General features: G+C 39.8%; 1 protein-coding gene across 8 annotated transcripts in view; it reads right to left on the reverse strand.

The window, feature by feature from the left end:
* The window catches only part of LOC143018629 (uncharacterized), a 106,237-nt gene that overhangs the window by 9,833 nt on the left and 78,822 nt on the right, over positions 1 to 17,582 (reverse strand). For 7 of the 8 annotated variants that reach the window (XR_012965767.1, XM_076174172.1, XM_076174173.1 and 4 more), the window contains 2 exons: positions 3,078 to 6,080; positions 2,802 to 2,913 (listed from right to left, as the gene is read on the reverse strand). Coding sequence is in view for 7 of the 8 variants with exons in the window: in XM_076174172.1 (XP_076030287.1) it covers positions 2,802 to 2,913; positions 3,078 to 6,080 (3,115 nt within the window). In the remaining variant the exon portion in view is untranslated. The remainder of the gene's footprint in view (positions 1 to 2,801; positions 2,914 to 3,077; positions 6,081 to 17,582) is intronic. The other variant, XM_076174168.1, reaches the window with a different exon arrangement.

Below are 17,582 nucleotides of genomic sequence, written 5' to 3' on the forward strand. Positions count from 1 at the left end.
GGAAATTTGGTCAAAAGGATGCAGTTTTCTGGAGGCTTGGTTTATATCAATATGGGGACTATTATTTTCAACATTAGAATTTTGTTATACAGCCAGAAGTGGTTGGAAGTGTGTCACTGCTTTTAAAGCATTTAGACTGAATATTTGAGATACCAACTAGGTATTCTGCATAGGAGTTTTTCAATTTCTTTATTGCATTTTCAGTATGCTTGTTGGAGAAGGGCTGGTGGCATCTGTGTCTAGTTAAATTTTATGTATCTCTAATTATCTTACTGTCTTCTGGAGTTGTAGGTAATTTGTTTTGGAAAACAGTGTGGGTTCAGGACAGGTAGGGGTTGTGTAGATCAGATTTTTGTGGTAAGACAGACAGGTAGGGTTTGCGTAGATCAGATTTTTGTGGTAAGACAAATATGTGAGAAAGCTATAGGAAAAGGTAAGGATGTATTTTGGGCTTTTATGGATCTAGAAAAGGCTTATGACAGGATAGACAGGAAGGCACTGTGGGAGGTAGTACAGATATATGGGATAAGAGGAAAGCTGTTTAGAGCAGTCAAGAGTTTTTACGAGAGTAGTTGAGCTCGTGTTAGGATTAGAAATGGAGAGAGTGAGTGGTTTGAGGTAATGGTGGGACTTCATCAGGAATGTGTTATGTCACCCTGGCTGTTCAATTTATACATGGATGGGGTGGTGTGAGAGGTAAATGCAAGGGTAGTGGGTCATGGATTAAAGATGGGTAAAGAAAATGGAGAAAAGTGGGAGATAAGCCAATTGTTGTTTGCTCACAACACTTCGCTTGTAGCTGGATCAGAGAAAGGATTGAGGAAGTTAGTGACAGAGTTTGGGAAGGTGTGCGGAAGAAGGAAGTTGAAGATGAATGTGGGTAAAAGTAAGGTGATGAGATGTACAAGGGGAGGAAGTGGCAGTAGACTGGAAGTGAATATTAAGGGAGAGAGACTGGAGGAAGTGGATAGTTTCAGATACTTGGGTGCAAATGTAGCAGGAAAGGGAGGAGTGGGGGGGTGGAGGTAGAATGTAGATTGAGAGAAGTGAGTAAATGCCTTGGGGGATTAAAAAGTGTAAAGAGAAAAAGACATTTGGGAATGGATGCTAAGAGGAGATTTTATGAAGGAGTGATTGTGGGGCAGAAACATGGAACATAAGGGAGGAAGAAAGGAGGAGTTTCAATGTGCTTGAGATGAAGTGTCTGAGAAGTATGATAAGCCTGGATAGAGTGAGAAATGAGAAGGTGAGGAGAAAAAGGGTGGAAAGGGAGTTGGGAGATAGATTTGATAAAAGAGTATTGGGATGGTTAGGACACATGGAAAGAATGAGTGAAGAAAGACTAGAAAGTGAGGTGTGGAAGGCATGAGGGGTTGACCTAGGATGAGATGGATGGATGGGGTAAATGGGGCATTGGGAAAGAGGGGAATGTCTGTTGAGGAAGGATGGGCAAGGACAGACGATAGGGGTGAATGGAGAATGGTTGTGTATGGATGATGCTGTGATGCATGAGGGGGAGTGGGTGGGGATGGGGATGAGGGAGTATGTATGAGAAATAAATTGACACAGCCCGAAGGGATTTCTCCCATGTTCTTCTTTCCTGCATAAGGGGATGGAGAGGGGGGGGGGTCGCCAATTTAATGAAGCGGCCTTGCTTTGGATGTGCGTGTCTTGCAACACTGCTTCTGACCCAGGGCAGTGGACAAGGTGCAGGGATGATCATTCATCCAGGAGGTGCCAAGATAAGAGGGGGGGGAAGATGGTGGAGGGAGGTGGAGTATATAGGAGATGGAATGGGTGGGAGTGGTTTCTATGCCTTTGTTTTTTGGCTACCTCCCTTGTAAGGGGGAAAACCCTTTGGTATATGCATGTATTTGTTGACAATGTCACATTGCTGTTCCAGTGACAGGATTTTCCTTTGGATTGCTCCAAATGCATCAGTCTGGTTAGTTAAGGCATATTGGAGGATACTGAGAGGATTGTGAGAGAAATTGTGTAGAGTTCGGTGCACAGATCACATTTTTCTCATCAGGCAGATATGCCAGAATTCTTGGCATATGTAAGGTCATCGTTTCAGATTTTAAATATTTGGGAAAGACTTTATGACGGATGTGTTGCATATATATGGAACAAGAGGAAGTTTGTTGAAGGTAGTTCAGTTTTCATCAGCATAGATGTGAATACAAGGAGTGAGTGTAAGGCTATGCCCGGGGTTGTCAAACAAACACTAAATACAAAGTAGAGTAGAACCTCGGTTCTCAATCACAATCTGTTCTAGAAAACTGTTCAAGAATTCATTTGGTCAAGGCCTAAAAAAACTACTCTGTTGGATATGGCTTTATCAGGGTGATATTTTCCCATAAAACTTTGAATTTAGCCCCTAAGTTCTGTTGAAGTCAATTGAGAACCAATATTTAACACACATGCACACACAAAGAAGAAAAAATTATTTATTGTAAACCAATTTGTTCAACCTGTGAGATGTTCGAGAAACAAGGTTCTACTGTACTTAACCCTGGAGCACTTCTCCAGGAGGAATTATCAAGATATCTCAACAGCAGATATTGTGGTCCTGAAACTAATCACTCTCCCTCCCTCTCTAGCTCTCTCCCTTCCTCTCTTTCTACCTCCCTCTCTTTTTCTTTCTTTGTTTTTCTTTCTCCCCTTTCTCTCCTCTTGTCACTCTCCCACTCTCTCTCTCAATCCTCTTCTTTCTCTCCTTTTTTTCCCAACCAACCACTCTCTAACAGCTTTAGGGGGTCCCCATCATAATAACTACTTTTGCTAATAACTATATTCACCGTGAATCATCTTCTTCCTCATTTGTGGACGTTGAAGCAGCAGATGGATTCCGTTTCTTCCCTCCACTTGCTTCTGAGGGTACTGACTCATCATCTGAGCTCTCCTCTTCTTCTGATAAAAAAAAAATATATATATATATTCTTCAATAAATAAAGAACTTAATTAATAAATAAATAAAAGAAAATAATTATAAATAAAACAACTTTTACTACTAATGATTCAACATATATTAATACTGTATTTTCACAAAAAGAAAACATTCTTCCACTTCATACCTTTAACAACTTTCACATCTCCATTTTCTCCTTCCTTGACCTTCATCTTGTTCTTACATGCATCTTCTTTCCCTTCTGGTTTGTCCGGTGGCTTCCTCCTTGAGCATTTAGTTGACGGCTCCTGAGATTCCTCATTGACACTAGAAGCATTACTGCTCTCAGATTCGTGTCGTCTCCTTTTGGTGCCCCGTGTTGCTGGACTGACACTGGGCCTTGACACTGGCACTGGGCTCGGCTTGCTCATGGAAGGAATGCCAGCTGGACTCCGCCTTTCAATTTTTGGACTCAAATCAGCCCCTGGACTGTTCACCTTAGGACTGGCAAGTCGGGCACTTTGTCTTGTACTTCTAGTTGGTCTTTTGTCATCCAGAACTGCATCTGCTGGTGGAATTTCGATTGACAAGGCATCAAATTTCTCCTTTCCTTTAATTTTGAGCTTAGTGTCTTCCTCAGGCTTCTCCTTCTTCTCCTCAGGATTGAGGGGTTTGAATTCTTCAGTACCTTCCTCTATGGTACTTCTTCCTTCTGACAACACTTCTTTGTAATCTTCTTTCTCTTTCTCTTCAACATCAGACTCCTTATCCTGGTCCATATCTTTCTTTCTTTCCCTGTTCCCATACGTGTAAAGTGGCGGATGAACTCTCATAGGCCGAGGTTCCTCTTCTGTTGGGGAGAGGACTTCTCTTGACTTACAACTTTCTTTTACCGTCTTTTCCAAATCTTCTTCAATTTTGGTTTTACATGTCACACTGGGCAACACCTTCACTTCACTTGAAAATCCAATAAAATCCATTTCATCTGGATCATCTCCATTAGCAGTTTTTGAATGTATTGCAGTTGTACCAATTGGTGCAACTGTAGATATCAACTCTGGAGTTGATGATGTTGTTGAGGAACCTGCTATGTGTGATAGCAATGACTGTGTAGCTGTAGTTTCCTCATTCTTGGTTACTGCAAGAGTTTGAAGTAACTGATTGTTCCTATGGGCCCCGCCTGCTGCCACAACAACAGGTTTGACTGTCACTACAGTCATGCTACCAACTCCAGAAGCAACCTGCTGTCCTTTCATAGGTGACACTACCACCTTGACTGGGCTGGTAGTAGGTGCCATGGCATTGTTACCTGGCAGGGCCACTAGCCGAAAAGTTGTTCCTGGAGGAAGGCTAAGTGGAGTGCCAACTTGACCCTGACTGGCATTTGGTTTTAAAGTCACCACCTTGGCACCAGATGATACAGGCACAGATGTGGTGGAAGAAGTTGTGCTACAAAGGGCTGTTGTGGTACATAGGGATGTGGTTGTGGTACAATAAGAAGAAGTTGTGGTGCATATCGTGGTTGTGGTGGTGGTACTGGTACTCGTCATAACAGAAGATGAGGAAGGCGAAGTAGTACTCGAGTCTGTTGTGGAACTCAGTACACTGAAGATGGGTGATGTCTTGCCTTCTCTGATCTCCGAAGCTGTGATAGCCGAAGAAGAAACTGTGGTGATAACTGAAGAAACAGAACTTGTCTGAGACTTCGGTGCACTCATGGCCAACAACGGAGACTTCCCAGAGCTTGAACTACTGACAGATGTAGAGGAAGACTTGGAATCACTGGTATGTTGGGGGTGATGTTCTTCCTCTTCTAGAGAAGGGACTAGTTGTTCTGAAAGAGTTGTTGGACACGATGAAGACTGGATCTGGATGGATGTGGATGGGTCTGCACAATCAGACACAGAAGGAGAATCTTTGGGAGAAGCACTGGGCGAGACTGGACCATCGTCGCTGGTTGGAGATTTGCTTTCAGGCTCAATTTTCACTTTACTTACATACATCTCTTCTTCATAATTTTCTTTAATCGAATCACTATTTATTTTCACACTCTCGTCAACCTCAACCTTGCAAATCCCTTCTGGTCCTTCGTCACGCTCAACACATTCTTCCTTTATGTTTAACTCACACTCGAGAGGCTCCTCTTTCACTTTCGTTTCGCTTGATTCTTCAGATATTACCTCTTCACTTTTGTCTTTGCTAACACACTTTATGGTTTCCTCTTCTTTTGGGCTTTCTTCGGTTTCTTTTGAGTCTGGCATGGGACTACAACTTGCTTCACTCTTGATTTCCAAACTTGGGTTGATGACCTTCTCTGAAGCTGGGGGTTTCTCGGGAAACTGCTCACACTCCTTTTCTTCTCGCCGGGCAGGACTCTGGTCACTTTGGTTTGGACTCTTTTCAGACAAGGCATCCATGGACTCAATCCCAGAGTCCTCTCCACCCTGAGCATTGCCATGTTCACCCTTGGGAGTTCCTTCAGGACTCTCTACCTCACCTTTGGTCAACACAACATTTCCAGGGAACTCCTGTGTTTTTGCTGGTTCCAATTTACTCTGATCTTGCTCTGATTTATTACTAGTATCACAGTTGTTTGTATTTACAGGTTTTGCTGGTTCTTTCACAGAAGTCTTGGCTTCAGTCTTCACTTCATCTTCAACCTTTAAAGATGAACTGGAGGTTGCCTCAGGTTCTGCTTTACCCCCTGCCACACTGTTTGTACTCTCAGAGACAGGCACTGAGCTAGTACTGTTTATAGAGTTCCACTGTCTAAGATAGTCTACAACATTAGTCGTGCTTTTACTTTGAAGACTATCATGCCTCTTTTTGGACTCTAAGGAACTCTGAAGAGCTTCTTTGAGTGCTTTTCTGTCCATCACATCCACACGAGTAACTCGCCCAACCTCAGTCACCTCACTATTAGCTTTGGTCACACTTATTTCACTTGTTCTAGTTTTGACCACACTTAACGTTTCATTTTTTGTCACACTATGAATGGTGATGTCCGAGTTTTCTCTCAAGCTTCTAAGGTCAGGGCACACCTTGTGCTTGGGCGGCACTTCCACTAGTGCCTTCTTGGCACTTTTCTCCTCCTCTGGGCAATGAGCACTGGCTGATGTTTTGTCAGCTGAGTGTGTCACCTTGTTGATTAGAACGGATTCATTCAGGTACGTAGGAACACTGCCCAAACCTGAAATTTGAAAGTAGTATTAATACACTTACATTAAAGAGCACATGTTCCAAAACAAGATCATGAAGTTTATCAACCCTCTGAGGAATGGAGACTTCATGATGTCTCCAAACTGAATGAAATCATCTGGAATAGCCCAGAATAAAAATACTAAGTGCAACAACATTCCTTCAAGGTAAACCCTGTGAGGAGCATCTGAGTAGTAAAGGTTTCTCATAGAATAAAATTCTTATGTATAATGACTCCTCTAATGAGTTCATTCTATTACTATTGTATGAAAGCCCACCAATGACTTAACCATACACATTTACTGATATGACTCTCAAATACTGAGCTACTTCATAATCTTTGTTTACAATCTACTTAGGAAATAATAGTCACTTCAACTACTACTGACATGGCAATTGCTAATTTGATTGTCATTGCATGTGACCTCTTACGTGTATCAAACTCTCGCCAGTAACAAACCAATACAATAAAGAATCTCAATACTCTTGCATACTAAATACTCAAAAAAAAGTCACAATCATTCTAAGACAATCATTAATGAATCTATGTAAATCATAAATTTATTTTGTATCGCTAAATTTGAATTACACAAATCTATTAGCTTTACTGTTATCCCATCCATACAAAAGAGCCTAAGAGTAGAACAACACTGCAAAACTAATTCTGGATGCCATTAAATTATTTTATTCACTTTCTGAGAATGACCCCCTCCCTCCCTTGAATGCAGGAATGACTCAGCTCCCCTTATTTCTTTCCATTAATTTTCATGAAAATAATTGTTCCTTCCCTTTGACCCAATCTTTCTCTGCTGCTCACACATGTTGACTGTACAGCTGCACATCTATGTTCATTTAATTTGGAGAAAAAACCCTTAGCTCCAGACACTGAACAAAAACATTACTAAACTTGTCAAGCAACAAACCAACAAATTGGAAGATATACCTAGAACACCTACGGACTCCAAAACAAATTGTGTCCAATTATGAAGTGTAAGAACCCTTCCCATATACTGATACCTCCTTCATGTCAGTGATGACCTCAGACTTTATTATACCCAATGCCAAAAAAATTCCAGCTGAAAGGGTACACCCACTTACTTAGACAAACTAGAAATTGTTTACAAAAATTCAAATAGAGGCATCCTCTCAGAAAGAATTCTCTCCAGACAACCATGAATCAAAGAAACATCCAATAATAAAAATGAATGGCCACTCTTCAATTAAAAAAGAACTCAAAAATCCCAAGCCTCACTTCTGATATGTGACTTGCAGCCCACGTATCAAAGACCGACAGTATAAATCAACAAGAAAATAAACACACTAAAATCTGCAGCAAGCACAGGCTTTGGTTTACAGAAATAAACTAATCACAATCTACAAACAGTTCTTGAGAACCACAATTGACCATGCTTTCTCAAACATGGTTCCCAATAACCAAGAATGCAAATATAGGACACCCTACAAACTACACAAAATTAAACATTCCAAATGAAAACATGGTGCACCAAAACCACCACAACAACATTTGCATACAGAAACCAAAATCTTTTCCATAGAATATCACAGAAATGATAGATTGTTTTATGCAAGAGTCAACCCTACTCATGCATCTCATTACATCACACAAGCACCACCAACTGAGTGCTCCTCAGCCTGGTGGTGCAGGTCTTAGAGGCTGGTACTTAGCCTGCAGACTGAGCCCAAGACTTTGCCTTCCACTATTCCTTCTCCTTCCAACTTTCTGCATAACAAGTGCTGACAACTGGTGGTTGCTCCCCTCCTCCTATGATAGTGACAAAAGTCCCACTCTTACAAAACAGATGACAGTTCAGTATCTCTTCCCATATAGATTTGTAGAAGGGTTTCAGAATCAATGCTTGCTGCCATGGAAGCCAGTGATCTCCAGTCACAGAAATATTTGAATGAAGATGGGACAACTGGCAAAGCAGCAGCAAAGCAAAGATTTGAAGACATGATAAGGAAAGCATCAAGACTGACAACCAAGACAACCTATACTGCATAGTCAAACCTCATAAAAAAGGAAGTCTTCATCTAATGGCCACGGGTCAAAACAAATCCAAAGTACATGAGAAAAGTGGGCAAAAAAGGTTAGTTCTGCTTCTGAACAGGATGAAAAATAGAATATACTGCCACTTGAAATGCCATGTACAAAGAATATTCATGAACTATGACAATAGGGCACTGCAAAGTGGAATCAGAATTAGAAGATGACAGGGCTCTTCATGTATACAATCCTGTCCTGTAACACAATTTGACATACATGCATGCACACGAAAAAGGGGTCTGCTCTGAGTTTCACTCCGGTTAGTGCTTTAATGGATCACCAGGAAAAACGCCTAGTTAGTATTGCAGTGTATCAATATGTATTCGTGGGACTGCCAGGGTTTGTATCTGATCCAGTTCTTAAATAAGTGAATAGTTAATACAAAAATGGAAAATAACAAAGAAGGAAGAATCAATGAGCCAACGAAAAGAGGACTAGATGAATCCAGGATTGAGTCCCCATTAGGGATAATACAAAGAAAAAAACATGCCTGAACGACACCCCCAAAGCAAACAGCAGGTACGTAAGTGATGAATATTTCTTGGGATTTAGGAGGCAAGGGGAAACATTGGAGAAAACCTTGGACACTGAGAGAGATTTCAGAATTAGCAGAGCAATACGAAACAGAGAAATTAACAGCTTAGCAGACAAAGTGATCGATTTAAGATTAGGCTATGAAGCTCAGCAACTAGAAGTAATCAACCTACAAACAACGAACGAGGTAATACTAAGGGAATTAAATGAACTAAAAAGTGAACTATGTGCAATAAAGAGAGAAAATGAGGTTAACCACTTCCATACGGTGACGCCTACGTAGGCGACATGAGGAGCAAGTGGGTACGCGATGATGCTGACGTCGGCATCTTGATTATATTTATTGTAGTCGTACCTACGTAACTTCCATTCTCTCTAAACTGGCTTCATCATATTTTCTATGGTTATCAAAATACACAAGTGAAAAAGAACGAAAGATTGAGCACTGACTTTATTTTTCATAATGCGATTATGACGCAACATCGCACGTCAGGCACCTAATGCTGCCAGACGTGCGATGTGCCCCGGAGTGAAGAGGTTAAGACTGCAAATGATGAACTGAAAAAAGAGGTAAAAGACCAATTGAAAACAGTAACGGAAAAAATGGAAGAATCAATCAGAGACTGACCTAAACGAAATAAAAAACCAGTGGAAAAAGGAATGTGAAGGTCAAAAACTATCATTCACAGAAATAGTACAGCAGCAGGTAAAAGAGAATGCAAAGGAAACAGTGATCAAGGTAATCAAAAAGAAGGAAAATTTGGTGAGAGACACAGTAGACAAAAAGAAATATGGTTTATGGTATAAATGAAAAACACAATGTACACAAATACCAAAGGGAAAAGGAAGAAAAAGTAATTGCGAAGGAGATTCTAAAAGTGGTCCAAGAAGAAGGTCAAAGTCTAGATACAGAAATCGACGACATACACAGAATGGGTACATACTCAAAAGAAAAGAATCACAGACCAATGAAAATCAAACTAAGAACACAAATTATAGCAAAGTACTATCAAAAGTGGCAAAACTAGCAAACAGTGAAAAATACAAAAATGTTTGGATAAAAAAAGGAAATGAATCCTGAGGAATTAGAGAAAGATAGGGAACTGAGAAGTGAGGCTAAAAGAAAAAAAAAAAAAAAAAAAAAAAAAAAAAAAAAACAGACAGACGGAAAAAAAGGTTTTTTTTGGAGTGCTAGATCCGAGACTGAGAAAATGGTACATCAGAAAAATGGAAACTTAAACCAAAAAAAGGGAAGAGAAGAAAAAAATCAAAAGTGGCATATACAAATATGGACGGTATAATATCAGGATTAAACGAATTGAATGACAACCTATCAATAGAGAAACCTGACATAATGGGAATTGCAGAGACAAAACTGAAAGGTCCAATACAATCAAATATGGTGGGACAAGGATTATACAGCATTTGGTCAAAAAATAGGACAGACAAATTGAGGGAGGAGTCATGATATTGACTAGAAAGAACCTAAATATAATAGAGGCAACAGAAGGAAAAGATAATGTGGAGTTAATCACAGTTAAGGGGGTACGCGACACCTGGAGGTCATTTTCTAAACTATTTAGAGTAGAGCTGAAACTTCTCAGGTAAATAGGTATCCATGTTGCCTACATTTTAGGTGAAACAGAATGATGTATGTACACATGTACATATGTACACATGTACGTATACCAGTAGCGACATTTAAAAGTGCACAGCACCATAATACGTGGACCAATTTGTTTTATATTTTGGCTATGATTAGTCAGTAGGCACACCTAGGGCCGGTCATTGAGTAATTGAACAATTTCCTTTATACTTTTGCATATAGGCATTTCAATTTTAATGTCCGGCAAAAATCGTGAAAAATAAATTTTTTTTGTCGTTTCCATTATTACTCCGAACTCTTTCATCCTATTCAAAATATTTGAACGACCGGCCCTAGCAGTTACTAAAAGTAATATTCCCTGTAAGTTTCATCTAAATCTGATGTATTTTAGATTTTTTATGATTACAAAAGTTTAAAAATATCGAACGGAGATATGGCAACTTGAAATATAAATATATCTGTACCTTGCTTATAGTTTCACCAATTTGACTGATTTTTTCATGGCTTAATTCTTATTATATAATGAGTAAGTACAGTAAAAATCATCAACATATTTTAATTATAAGTACTTTAAATACTGAAAAACTAAAGTATAAGTATATCACAGTAGTGACAACGCACAGACGACACCATCATATAATTTGCTTTTTTGCACCTTTGGCGGTTTCTTCATATGAAACCTCACTGCTGGGGGTCTTCAGGGTATCTAAATCATTGGAAAGAGGTTTATTTTCCAGCAGTGGGTGCCTTCTCTTTCCTCATCAGATTCCCCTCACCAATCTATGTTGGTAGGGCACCCCCTCCAGCATCATATGATGTCCCTTCTTCTCTCTTCTTCCTGTATAGCCTTGATCTTTTTCCTCTTGCTTTCTTCTTTGGATTTAATCTTCCTCTTTGAATTGTTTAGTCTAATGTTGTCCTTTACCTCTGTCACTGTCACAGAGGTGCAGGTGAGGGCAGTGGTGGAGTGAGAGGTGGTGAGGTCTTGGCTAGTCGTCTTTGACTGCTTGCCATCTTTAACTGCTGTTTTTTGTCATTGTGGATGTTCTTTTGTTCTTTTTGCTACCCATGATGACTGTACTAAAGAGTAATATGTACTAGCTAAAGTAATAGATTGCAATGAGAGCTCATGAGACATGCGCACTTTTCCTTTCAGAGCTAGCCGGTAACTGATGCTTAGCTTCGCTCAAAGTTGGCAAAACTTCTCCCTCCACCTTCCTCCCTTCCCCTCCACCATCGTACTGGCCATTGAAGCACTGGGCAAGCGTAAATTCAATCAAATTTCAACGTTATTCGATGCGCCTGAAGGTCCTAAATGGCACGCCTCTCTCTAGTGTGGGTTGCTCCTTTAACTCTGTCCTTTTAAACCTCACCCAAGACCTTTAAAATGCGCGCAGTTGGAAAATTATTTGTCGGTATTTATTTCTAAATGGTATACGAACATTTTGAACACAGTTTTGAAAAATGCCATATCTTCACCAAATTCACCCCCCCAGGTGTCGCGTACCCCCTTAAGATCGAAAACAGCAATATGAAAAGTAGAAGGTTTATAGTTGTTTTTGTGCCACCAAAAAACTAAGACCTGGACTGAAAGTGAACACTCAAAATTACTAGAAGATACAAAGAATGAATTAATCGAGACACTGAAATATGGAGAAAATATAGTAATTATGGGTGACTTTAACGCAAAGGAAATAAATGGGGAAGAATTGAGTATGGGAGGTGGAGACGAACTCTGGGGAAATGTCCTACTGGATATGACCATAGATTACACATTAACGCAATGGGTTAATGAAAACACTAGATTTAGACAAAATGAAAAACCATCAAGACTAGATTTGTTATTCACCTCTGAACCAGAAATAGTAGAGGAAATAAATTATAAAACACCAATTGGGGGGTGACCACATACTAATAGAGATCAAACTTAACCACTTCCATACGGTGATGCCTACATAGGCGTCATGAGGAGCAAGTGGGTACGCGATGATGCCGACGTCGGCGTCTTGATTATATTTATTGTAGTCGTACCTACGTAACCTCCATTCTCTCTAAACTGGCTCCCTCATATTTTCTATGGTTATAAAAATTCACGGGTGAAAGAGAACGAACGATTGAGCACTGACTTTATTTTTTATAATGCGATTATTATGACGCAACATCGCATGACAGGCAGCTAATGCTGCCAGACATGCAATGTGCCCTGGAGTGAAGAGGTTAAGGAACAAAATGTGGTAAGAAGGAACGAGAAACATAGAGAAGGAAGACTGATGTACAACAAAACTGATTTTGTAAAGCTTAAGAAATTTTTCCAAAATGCCTGTTGGGAAAAACTTGCAAATGATGAAACAAAGACGGAAGAGAAATGGAACATTTTCAAAGAAATTTATAAGGAGGGAACAGGCAAATATGAGCCTAAGCGGAAACAGAAAAGGGAATACATAAAGTGCTGGTATAATAAAAAGTGTAGCGATGCTAAAGACAAAAGAGGCAAAGCTTGGAAAAGATGGAAAAGGGACAAAAAATACTAAATGGCAAATATACATTAAACTGAGAAATGAATACATAAGAGAGGAAAAAAGAAACTATGAAAAAGATATAATAACAAAATGCAAAGATCAACCTAAACTGTTCTACAGATATGTAAATGACAAACTAAAAGACAAACACGAAATAATAAAACTGCGTGAAGGAAATCAAGAATGCGCAGATGTTGAAATGGCTGAAGTAATGACCAGACACTTCAAGTCTCTTTTTACAATTGAAAGCTCACAATAGTGGGATGATAGTCACCAGGAAGGATCCCCCACAATGGAAGAAATAATGGTGACACAGAAAGAAATAAGGGACCAAATAAAGAAACTCGATGTCAGAAAGTCACATGGCCCAGACAGAATAGCGAACTGGATACTAAAAGAATGCATAAATGAACTCACGGACAAAATACACAAGATAATTGACTTCTCACTCAGAGAAGGAAAAGTACCACAAGACTGGAAAAATGCTAATATTGTAGCAATATATAAGGGAGGAGACAAAGAAAATCCAACAAATTATAGACCAGTATCCCTGACAAGCACAATTGCTAAAATATGCGAAAGAGTTATTAAAAACAAATTAACTAAACACTTGGAAAAGAACAAATATTAAACCCCAACCAATTTGGATTTAGAAGTGGAAGATCATGTACTACAAACATAATATGCTTTTACTCAAGATTACTAGACATAATACAAGAAAGAGATGGCTGGGCAGATTGTGCATTCCTGGACCTACAAAAGGCTTTCGACAAATTACTACACAAAAAACTACTAAGAAAAATTCAACTAATAGGTGGAATACAAGGAAAATTATTGGAATGGATGGGAGACTTCTTGAAAGAAAGAAAAATGAAAGTGATACTTAGAGAAAAGAACTCAAAATGGGTAGACATGATAAGTGGAGTACACCAAGGCTCTGTATTGGCTCCAATAATGTTTGCTATTTATATAAATGACATGGATGAAGGAACTAAATGCTACATAAACTTCTTTGCAGATGATGCAAAACTATTGAAGAAATTGAGTAACGAAGAAGACTGTAAATCTTTTCAGGGAGATCTGGATGAAGTCCGGAACTGGAGTAAAAAGAATGAAGTGAATTTCAACATAAAAAAATATAGTATAATGGAATTTGGAAAAAGCAAAAATAGGATATCTGGCACATACAAAATTGGAACAAAAGAGGTTACAAAGGTAAATTCAGGAAAAGACACAGGAGTGATCATTTCAAATGACATGACACCAGAGAAAGAGGCCTAGGAGTGATCATTTCAAATGACATGACACCAGACAAACATGTAAATAAAATAGTTGGAGAAACCTACAACTTAACAAGATCAATGAAAGTGGCCTTTGACTACATGGACGAGGAGATGGTGTAGAAAATCCTAGTTACACTGAAAAGACCAAAATTAGAGTATGCAGCGACACTATGGTCACCCAGTACAAAAAAAAATCAAACAGCACTAACAAAGATGGCACCAACACTCAGTATACTAACATATGTACAAAGATTAGAAAAACTAAAAATATTAACTCTGGAGCAAACTATTTGATATCCATATATAGAATTATGAAAGGGATGGAAATCCTTGACAGGGATGATCTACTAAAATGGGACAATAGAAATACAAGGGGACACAAGAAGAAACTTAAGAAGGACAGTTACAGAAGAGATCTGAAAAAGAATAGCTTTCCACATAGAGTGATAGATACATACATACATATACCAAGGCTTTTTCCCCCTTCCAAGGGAGGTAGCCAAAAAGGGAAAGGCATAAAAACACTCCCACCCATTTCATCCCTAAATACACTCCACACCCCTCCCACCCTTCCTCTCATCTGAGCACCTCCTGGATGACGGGTCATCCCTGCACCCTGCCCACCGCCCTGGGTCAGAAGCAGTGTCGCAAGACACAGTACATCCACAGCGAGGCCGCTTCATTTAATCGGCGACCCCCCCCTCTCCGTCCCCCTTTGCATATAAAGCGAGGACGGGGAGAAATCCCTTCAGGCTGCGTCAAAATTTACTCACACATACTACCCCACCCCCCACTTCCCCGCCCATTTCTCCTCATGCAGTCACAACATCATCCATATACAACCATTCTCCACTCACCTCTGTCTTCCGTCCTCTCCCTTCCTTCCTCAACAGACATTCCCCTCTTCCCCAAAGCCCCCTTCACCCCATCCATCCACCTCATCCTAGGACGTCCCCTCATGTTCACTCCCTCCACATCTGCCTTCCATACCTCTTTTACTAGTCTTTCTTCACTCATTCTTTCCATGTGTCCAAACCATCCTAATATTCTTTCATCAACCCTATCTCCCAAATCCTTTTTCACCCCTGTTCTCCTCCTCCCCTCCTCATTTCTCACTCTATCTAGCCTAGTAACCCCCACCATACTTCTCAGACACCTCATCTCAGACACCTCATCTCAAACACATTCAAACTCCTTCTCTCTTCTTCTCTTATGTTCCACGTTTCTGCCCCATACAGTGCTGTTGGCACAATCACTCCTTCATACAGTCTCCTCTTCGCATCCATTCCCAAATGTCTATTCCTCATTACACTCTTTAAACCACCAAGGCATTTACTCGCTTCTCTCAATCTACATTCTACCTCCACCTTCACTCCACCTTTTCCTGCTACACTTGCACCCAAGTATCTAAAACTATCCACTTCCTCCAGTCGCTCTCCCTTAATGCTCACTTCCAGTCTACTGCCACTTTCACCCCTTGTACATCTCATCACATTACTTTTACCCACATTTATCTTTAGCTTTCTTCTATCACATACTCTCCCAAACTCTGCCACCAGCTTCCTCAATCCCTCCTCTGACCCTGCCACAAGCGCAGTGTCGTCCGCAAACAACAGCTGGCTCACCTCCCACTTTTCTCCATTTTCTTTAACCATCTCCAATCCCTGACTCACTACCCTAGCATTCACCTCTTGCACCACCCCATCCATGTATAAGTTGAACAGCCAGGGCGACATAACGCATCCTTGACGAAGTCCCACCTTTACTTCAAACCACTCACTCTCTCCATTTCTAATCCTAACACATGCTCTACTACTCTCATAAAAACTCTTGACAGCTCCCAAAAGCTTTCCTCCTATCCCATAAATCTGCATAACCTCCCACAGTGCCTTTCTGTCTACCCTATCATAAGCCTTTTCCAGATCCATGAAAGCCCAAAAAACATCCTTCCCCTTTCCTATAGCTTTCTCACATATCTGTCTTACCACAAAGATCTGATCTACACAACCTCTACCCGTCCTAAATCCACACTGTTCCTCACCAATTACTCCCTCTGTTCCTCTCCTAATCCTCTCAATTAAGATCCTCCCATAAGAGTGATAGATACATGGAATAAATTAAAAGAGAAAACAGTGAGTGCTAAAACTATACACGACTTTAAGAAAGAACTGATGTGGAAAGATATAAATGCGGGTTCCCTAAGAACATAGCTCTTCTCCCGCAAAATACAACTAGGTAAATACACAAAAACCATATAAAATTGGAAACAAAGAAGTCAAAAAAGTAAACTCAGAGAGGGACCAAGGAGTAATCATCTAAGTGACTTGACACCTGACAAACATGTAAGTAAATTATTTGGAGAGACTTACAACTTATTAAGATCAATGAAAGTGGCCATCGACTACATAGATGAGGCGATGGTTAAAAAAATAATTGTTACACTGATAAGACCAAAATTAGAATATGCTGTATCAACGTGGGCACCTAACACAAAAAAGACCATAAGAAAATTAGAAAGAATCCAAAGAGCAGCGACAAAAATGGCACCCACACTGTCAAACCTGATATATGAACAAAGATTGGAGAAATTAGTTGTCAACACTAGAACAGAGGAGAGAAAGAGGTGATTTGTTGACCATTTTCAGAATTATGAAAGGGATGGAAGTTCTCAATAGACACGACCTATTAAAGTGGGATAGAAGAGAAACAAGAAACTAAAGAAAGAGTTACAGAAGAGACCTGAAAAAAATAGCTTTCCACATAGAGTGATCGATGTCTGGAACAAACTGAACAGAGAAACAGTGAATGCCAGAACTATACACGATTTTAAGAACAAACTGGATGTGGAGAGATACGAAAACGGGTCACTGTGAGCATAGCTCTTGTCCTGTAAAATACAACAAGGTAAATACTGGATACTTAAAGAATGCAGGGAGCACCTGGAGGTCAAGATTCAAAGTCTGTATTCTCTAGAAAGAATGCTTCAGGACTGGAAATAGGCAAATGTGGTACCTATTCCAAAAAGAATGAGAAATTTGCCATTGATTTTAGACTGGAGTCCCTGACCAGCATGATAGTGAAATTATGTAAGAGAATCATGATAGTCCACCGGTTGAAGTACCCTGAAGTGATACGAATTCTGACAGGCAAATTTAGCTTCAGATCCAAATCATATATGTCAACCCTTTCAAGTTTCTACTAAAGAGGGTTGGATGGATTGTGTTCCCCATCTTGAGGCCTATGTTCCTACAATCAATTATAGTGGAAACTGGAAGATTAAGACATTAACTTTTTGAATTAATGAAAGGCTTCCTTAAGAGGAAATAAATGAGGATAATAGTGACAAGTAAAGTGTTATGACAAAAGGAAAACATTAGCAGAGTTCCACAAGGACCAGTACTAGCTACTGTAATGTTCCTTACATACATAAACATGACAGAAGGTATTACAAGCTATACTAACATGTTTGCAGGTGGAGCAATGATCA

The sequence above is a fragment of the Oratosquilla oratoria genome, chromosome 35 (genome assembly GCF_046742065.1).
Source record: "Oratosquilla oratoria isolate Oo_2021 chromosome 35, ASM4674206v1, whole genome shotgun sequence".
NCBI lineage: Eukaryota > Metazoa > Arthropoda > Malacostraca > Stomatopoda > Squillidae > Oratosquilla > Oratosquilla oratoria.